General features: G+C 53.3%; 1 protein-coding gene across 5 annotated transcripts; it reads right to left on the bottom strand.

The window, feature by feature from the left end:
- Window positions 1-773: 773 nt before the first annotated feature.
- Window positions 774-7,503, bottom strand: LOC115284993 (cytochrome c oxidase assembly factor 6 homolog). 5 transcript variants are annotated; one of them, XM_029931432.1, is made up of 3 exons: window positions 7,405-7,503; window positions 6,562-6,725; window positions 774-1,113 (listed from the first exon to the last, which is right to left on the bottom strand). In XM_029931432.1, exons 2-3 carry the CDS (start codon window positions 6,703-6,705, stop codon window positions 1,018-1,020), a joined length of 240 nt encoding a protein of 79 aa, XP_029787292.1. In that variant the 5' UTR covers window positions 6,706-6,725; window positions 7,405-7,503; the 3' UTR covers window positions 774-1,017. The 5 variants fall into 5 exon arrangements, with proteins under 5 accessions (XP_029787292.1, XP_029787287.1, XP_029787281.1 ...); XM_029931427.1 differs by having other exon boundaries at window positions 7,371-7,479; XM_029931421.1 differs by having other exon boundaries at window positions 7,292-7,469.
- Between the last annotated feature and the right edge of the window lie 264 nt (window positions 7,504-7,767).

Raw genomic sequence — 7,767 nt, 5'->3', positions numbered from 1 at the left:
CTGGGAAGACGTGAAAACCTCAGTGTTAATGGAGTTTAGAAGAAGTTGATTGCAGGGCTCAGGACTTTAGAGGAGGAGGTCGCTGCAGACGTCGTAGGAACAGCGAGAGACCCGCAGTCAGAAGCAGGGACTGAGTGGCTACAAGCTCACGTGAAAACTTGAGCGGACGGGGAGCTGCTGCTTACGGACGAGCAGACAAAGAGGTGTGGTGAGACAGAATCCACTCCTGGTGAAGACGCGGGGAAGCTGTTGAAATGCTAACAGGAATAGAATAGTACAGAGACTTAGTCGATAAAGCGGCAGCAGGGTTTCAGAGGACGGACGTCTGCCCGACTTTGAAAACTGTGCTGTGTGTAAAGTGTCGTGAGAAATCACTTGTGAAAGGAAGAGTGAGTCCGTGGCAAACTTCACTACTTTAAGAGAACGCCACAGCCACCACCCGGATCAGCCATCCACAGCGAGACTGGACTCTCCACCAGCAGGGAGAAAAGAAATACGGCTCACAGAGAGCTCAGGTGCTGTGTAGCGTTTGTCCTAAGGTACATGCGTTGTTTCTTATACATAATGCTCTGTCACACTTAAGAGCTCAATACAGTGTAAACATCACTTTTATGCACCCTGAGAAGTAATTCATCTGACTTGCTTTGTTGTGATACTCGCTTTCCAGAACGGTCTGGAACTGAGAACATGCGACATCTCCAAGGTCGACCTGTATTGGTATCAGTCATACTTGCCTACTGCTGATGCTCCAACCAAAAAAAAAAAATAGTACATGGTTTTTATAATAGACTTTAATTTTTCTTAAAATATAGATTTCTTACTGACTTAACACTAAGCATAGTTCATACCATTTCAACTCTTCACGGTCTGACTGATGGGATCTTACTTGAGCGTCTGTCGGTGGGGAAGTGCTGCTATTTGCCACACTTCGCACCACTGCCGCCATCGGCCCTCCGGGGAGCATTTTTCCAAGTTCAGAAAGAACAGTGTCACCCTGGTGGCAAGTCCGGGAACAGCCTAGGACTGCGTAGCTGGTTTTGAAGGCTGGAACTGTCCTGCTTCAAATTTTTCTTTGAACTTTAAGTAGTCTCTTCTTTTATCAAAATATTTTATCTGTTGGAGGAGAAAGTGAAGGGAGAGTTTTGCAATTTAGAATAAACAAAAGCACAAATTTAAATGTAATCAGTTGACATAAGTTGAGTAAGTCGCGTAAGTGATTTGCACTCCAGGATCATTTTCAATCATGCATATGATGTACAAGAGTCTCCAAAGAGTATAGACCAGTGAGCCCTAACCCCTTTTGAGTTATAGATGCTGTGGAGAATTCAAAGAACCCATGAACCTTCTCAAAAAATGCCCCTGTGCTCGGATGTGTGAATCTTGCCATGTGGACTGACAGGGCTCATGGGTCCTAACACTCATGATTTAAAGACGTGGTACAAGGTTTTCTTATCACCTGTAAGTTCAACCAATTTTGCATTCACCAGCCATCATATTTTTAAAGTTGATCTCATCCAGAAACATTTATGACACATGGTTAAAAATTTATACTTAACTTCAGCTCAGATCATGATCTCAGTTGGTGAGTTCAAGCCCTGCATCGGGCTCTGTGTCTGCCTCTCTGCCCCCATTTGTGCCTGTCTCTCAAAAATAAATGTAAAAAAAAAAAAAAAAAAAAAAAAGACATCCTCTTACTTACATTCTCCTCTTACCTAGAGAATTTCAAGTATCTTAAACAGTAAAATTCCAGGAGAAAATCAAGGTCAGCCGCACAACTCTGAGTGTCTGTAGCTGAGCTGCTCTGCAGACAGGGCAGACTACTACACCGGCAAACACTAGTGCTTTTGTTAAAAGCTTTTCTTAGGCTCCACTAAGTAATTTAAGACTTAAGTCCTAAGTGAAAATCAGACTGAGAATGTACACCTGTCTCCAGCTGGCACGAGACACACAGACCACATCTCCCAAGGAAGCCACAGACACAGAGCGTCTGGCCCCTGGCGAAGGGACCCCTGCTGTCTGCCCTACCCACAGACCCTGGCCTGGGAAACTGCAGACTGTCAGGGACAGAACCACTCAGGGTGAACCCTTTGACCTCTGCCTGCAGGATCGAAGGCATCTAACACAGAGAAGCAGCCTCGTTCCCAGCCCAGGGGCAGGGTCTCAAAGAGGGGATTTCTGAACATGACGTTCATCTTTAAGAAAACAGGACCCGAGTCCCCTTCTCCGTCCAGAGCTAATGATGACCTGTTTAGATGCAGCGCCCCCCTTCATTTCAATTTTACCTACACCCCCCCCCCCACCCCGTGCTTGAGGGAGGGGCTCCTTTCCTCCTTGGTGAGGTGCCCGCCTCCAGCGTGTGGCCCCCTGCCCGGTTACATGTTAATAAATCTGTCTGACTCCAGAGTCACCCCTGGGGGCTGGGACGGGTGTTCTTTGTCCAAGATCCCACAGGAGGAGGAGGACAGCGTCTGTGCATCTGTGACAGATCCTGTCACGTCTCCAGCTGCCTAACCAACAATCTAACACTTCGGTCCCGGCTGGTCTCGAATACCTCTGCGGATGCACCCCTACGCACCCCGGGCCTCCTTGTCAGGACAGCACAGGCCCTCCCTGCTCGCTCACGTTGTCCTAACAGCTCCCAAACTGATTTCTCAGCCCTCCTCGATCTGTCATGCACTGCCAGGCGTGCCCTTTCCACAGCCCGCACCTGCTCACGTCCCTCGTGGGAAGGTCTTTGCTTCCAGCCTACAGACCGGAAGGCCCACATCCAGTTCCTAAGCATGACAGACAAGCCCCTTCACGGCTTCACCTCTGTCCATCTGTCTGTCCTCTCTGAATGTGCTCCCAGTCCCTGAGATGCTGGCCAGACAGCGCTGCTGCAATTCTCAGATGCGCCTGTTTCTTGCAGGGACCCCACTCTGCCCAAACCGCTCTCCACCAGGCCTTTGCCACCTCGGTTAACACTCGGAGACCCTCAACCCGGGGTGCGCACTCCCTAGGAGCCAGGAAGCCGACGGGCATCGATCAAGGACCGTGTACACGACACACCAGTGTCCCCTAAGCAGCTACGTGAGCTGCACCACAGCACCGACGGCACTGACTTCAGAGGCCCCTCTGGAAAAGACGGCACCTGAACTCCGTGCTGGGATCGGGCCTCGGCCGAGGCTGGAACAATGGCCCTCACCCCAGCTCCCTCCTCCGACGGCCCCTCGGGGGACTGTGAACAGGCCTGCCACACAGCAGGGCTGCAGAGCGCCAGCGGAGAGCAGCTCCTCGGGTGACAGCTGGCAGTTCAGGTGTTTACCGCATTTCCTAGGTGACCCAGGTCTCTTGACACCTTCACTGCTTAGCTGCTCTGGCACACATCGGGTCACCTTTCTGAGCCTGAGCTGCTGCTGTGTAAAACACACAAGCACTCTCAAGACTGAACGCACATTAAAGCTCCTAAAAAGCATCTCACCTGGAATGGACCCAAACAATACTTACTTCCTTTGCTGAGCCCTCCCTGCCCGTGCACCCCCACCTTCTCACAGGAAGCTCTGGCAAACGTCTTTCCGTTTCTAGCCTCTGGCTACTGGGGTGGGTAAGGCTTCAAAGGACCATCCTGAGCAGAGCAGAGGGAAAGGGGGAGGCGGCAGGACGCCGCTGTCAACAGCAGAGCAGCCACCAAGGTCAAAGGCTGTGGCTTCCAGCACCGCACTGCCCACCTCCCCGCCGCCTGGGGCTGGCCTGGCCGGCTGCGCTCAGCTTTGCCGCCAGCACTCCCTGCCCACCTGGGTGGCCCCAGCACCCGCGGCATCAGCCCTCCCGCAGCCCAGGCCTCCCGGCTCCCAGACCTCGTCCCCCAGCCTTACTCCCAGGATCAAAGTGCAGGCCTTGGCCAGTATATCCAGCTCTCCTGCAGTCCGCATTCTGAGCATCCTGTTCCTCAAACATCACCCTCCCCTTTCTCTGTGAGACCCTGACACCAACAACCATCGGCCACCTTGTCACTGGCCCCCTCACCTCTCTTCCCCTCCGAACTCCAAGCTCACCAGGGGTTGCCTAGAACCGGGCAGGACTAGCTCTCAGAGTAACCCGCCGCAGCCCCTGGGTCCGTCACCTCTCCTGCCCTGACTTCCGCTACTCCCTCCTTGCTGCTCCTTAAATACACCAGACCTGCCCCTACTGCAGGGCCGTGGTGGGGTCCCACTTCCCTCCTGGGGTGCTCCTGCAGTGCACCCCACAGTGAAGGCCCTGGCCTCTAGGCCGGTGTCCATCACCAAGGACAGAGGCACGGGTACAGGACAGGGAGGAGTCAGTCTTGTAGATGGCAGAGAGCAAGCTTGGTGCCCATGAACATCTAACCAGACCGCTCAGCAGGTGCCTCTGGAGCTGGAGGAAGGCCCAGATCCGGCATCAAGGCCAGACTGGGCATCAAGGCCAGACTGCCTGGGGAGAGCAGGCACAGAGGGCGCTGGCACCTTACCATGCAGGGAAGCGTCCCAAAGCGCCTGGCTGCTATACCCGCAGAGGGAAACGAGGGCCATGAATCAGGGAGGCGGGCTTGTTCGTTTCAACAGACTAGAAATTTAGGACTAAGTTTCAAAACACCATGAGGATTGTGCAGGCTATTTTCAGGGGATCTTTTTTCGTGGGCAGGCACAAGGAGTGTGTGGAGAAGGGGAAGGCAAGGGGTCTGGACTCGGACTCCTAAGCTCAAATCCAGGCTTCGTGCTTACAGGTGATTTCATTTCAATGTGCCTGGGGTCCTTGTCTGTAAAACTAGGTGACCATCACTATGAGGAAAGCGGAGGTGGGGGACACATGTGAGATGCTCAGAGCACATCCTCAGTAAATGTGAGCTGTGACCAGTACACAGTAACCTGGAAAGAGGGCTGGCCATTCAGCTGCCTCAGAATGGACAGGACTTAGAATAAAGAAGCAACTGGAAGTAAAAACAAAACATAAAAACCCTTTGTGATGCAAAGAACAGAAGGTGCCCTGAAGGTCGGGGAGGGAGAGGGTCTGCTAATCAGGGGTGGAGAGAAAGCAGTGGGTTTCCAAGAAGAAAGAGAGGATAAAAATAGGACTGAAGTGTAACTTTCCAAGGGGCTAAGCCAGTGACTCCCAACCTAACAGCCCATCGAGCCACAGCCGGTTTGAAAGGCTCAGGTTCTATTTCCAGACATTCAGTAAATCGGAGGTGAGGTCTGGGGCACAGCCATTTAGCAACTCTCCACATGATGAAGACATGTGATCGGAGTGGTAAATCATGGCAACACTGTCAAAAGACCAGCCTCTGACATTCTCCTGAGAAAACGCAGGGTTGGGGTGAGAACAGAGCCCACCAACACCGCAGCTGCAGGGCCGAGTCCTGCCCTGATCTCAGCAACCCCTTGGGAGCGCGGGGCCCGAGGGCCCAGTGAGAAGGGGCCTTCCAGGGACCGGGTCTGCTCAGCCCAAACACCCACATTCTCCACCTACGAGTTAAACCAGGAGTTCACAGGGCATCAGGCGAATGGGAAAACCAGGGAAGTATAATTTTTTTTTTTTTTTCCCAAATCATGATGCAGTCCGATCACAAAGCCCCACATGTATCAGGTTTGTATTTCTAAGTTAGACATTGACTCCATACGAACCTCATGAGACGGGTTGTGTTAATGCAACCTACGCAGCTCTCGGGACTGTGTTCGTTCCCAGCCCAGCCCTCCAGAAGGACCACCACCCAACTCGGGGCCTCCTGCATGCCTCCGGTGGCTCCTCATCTACCAATGTGCCCTGTGACAGCCACGACCCTAAAAGCAAGTCATCTCTAAGACAACTGCTCTCACGGTAGCTGGTAGACTTCACAGCAGCACGAGGGGAGTGAAAAAGCACAGACAGATTCAGGTTCAAATCTTCTGGGGGCCAGGGAGTTACAGTCCTGCCACTTAGGAATTGATACTGAACAAGCTATTTCAACGCCCCAAGCTCTGTATACCTCCTCCAGACACTGAGTGAGCCTCCCCTCTGAAAGGATACTGACACAGGAGCGTCCAACACTAAAGACAGGACGGTTTCCTGAGCTCAGTGTTAGGTCCCCTCCCAGCCAAACTCCAGACACAGGACAGGCATTGCATGGCAGGGAAGAGCTGTCGGGGAGGCATCTGGGGCAGATGGTGGCAGAAGCCATCCTATGAGCATCCGCATCCACTTTCTAAACCATTCTCCTAGAACTCTGGGTATATGGCCATATGATTTGAGGTGGGCGACGGGGAATGCTTTATTTCTGAGCCTTGAACTGGCTAACCCTTGCCCCAGGCAATACTCTTCTTAAGATCCCGGAGAAATCTACCCAGTTAGTGAGTAGGAATGTTTGGTTATGGTCTATTTGTTTTCAGTGTTCTTTAAAGTGCCATGTGACTTCTCCCAAATGCCTCCCGGAAGTAAGTACATACATAAACGCCTGGATTACCAGAGGTTTCTCTGCAGCTCACAGAAACTAGATGTGACATGCCTGAGACAGGGCTTCGTTTGGTAATCGACCAGTCACCCTGTAAGCTCTATGCATTTTAAGAGCGAACAGAAACACGTCCTTACCCACTGTTGGGGACAGCTTGATTCAAAAGAGTTTCTTAACTTCTTGCACGGAGAAGCGTCCTCTGGGTTCTCGTCTAAACACTTCCAGTACTCATCCCGGGCTCCCCAGCAAGCCTGCCTTTCTTTCATAGAGGGGGCTGCCATTCCTTCCCAGTGGGCTCCAGCTGCCGGCCAAAATAACATTTCATGTTAACAAGGAACTTGTCATTTCAGAGAGAACGCTGTCGTTCCCTCCCACCACCCCCTTTTAATGATGCAACTGAAGTCAATCAGTTCTAAATTAACGATTCCATGAGAACACCTGCTTTGGAGGCTGATCTCCTCCTCTACGGAACTGGATCCACTGCTGGGGGACAGCCTGGTCCCAGGAAGTCCGAGTTAGACGTCCAGGGGCTCTGGCGCGGGGCTGCCCCTTAGGGGAGCTCAGGTACCCTCTAGGACTTGTTTCCCAGCTGTGAAACGGGGTTAGCAGTGCCTAGTTTACAAGGTTGCTGTTGGAACCAAACTTTTGTACAAACAAGTGCACGGGGACGAATTCACCCAGCAGGGCCAGGAGTGCTACCGAGTCCTGCCCAAGAGGGGCCCGAGGAGCGCGGAGTCGGGGACCGCCGCGTCCCCATTCCACGCACGCCCGCTGGGACCCAACCGCGAGCTGACCTCTCACCCGCCCAGAACCAGGTTCCCTGCGGCGTCGACGCGGGGGAGCCAAGGGTCATGGGGCCCAACAAACCGGGGGAAGAAGGCGCGGTTGCCGATCCCGGTGTCGGAGGGTCGCCTCGCCCTCTGGGGCTCGCAGCGTTAGAACTCACCACCCGGAGAAACTCGCCACCCGGAGAAACTCACGCGGTGATTCCACCCTCCAGCTTGGAATGACCCCTACGGGATTCCGTTCCCCGTTCGAGGAGGGCGGGACTTCCGGCTCCGCTCTCCACCGATTGCAGCGACTTTTTTCCGGACCTACGGGGCGTAGGGGCGGCGCCTGCGGGTGTGGAAGTTGAGAGTGGGCGTGACTCTGTCACTGCTTAGAGCGGCCTTGACCTTATAGAGGTATAAAGCCTCTCGCCCTGCGGCTTTTAAAAGTTGTAACAAGCTGTGCTCCTTCCGTAAATATCAATGACTCTGTATATTTCCTCCGGCGCCGCCTGGAAGGCTTGACTGGCAAGCCCTGCGGGAGGAGGCAGTTTGGGGTGGAAATGTGCACCTGAG

Source organism: Suricata suricatta, chromosome 2 (genome assembly GCF_006229205.1).
Source record: "Suricata suricatta isolate VVHF042 chromosome 2, meerkat_22Aug2017_6uvM2_HiC, whole genome shotgun sequence".
Lineage (NCBI taxonomy): Eukaryota > Metazoa > Chordata > Mammalia > Carnivora > Herpestidae > Suricata > Suricata suricatta.
The sequence above is the reverse complement of the archived record's forward strand: the minus strand, read 5'-3'. Positions and strand labels throughout refer to the sequence as shown.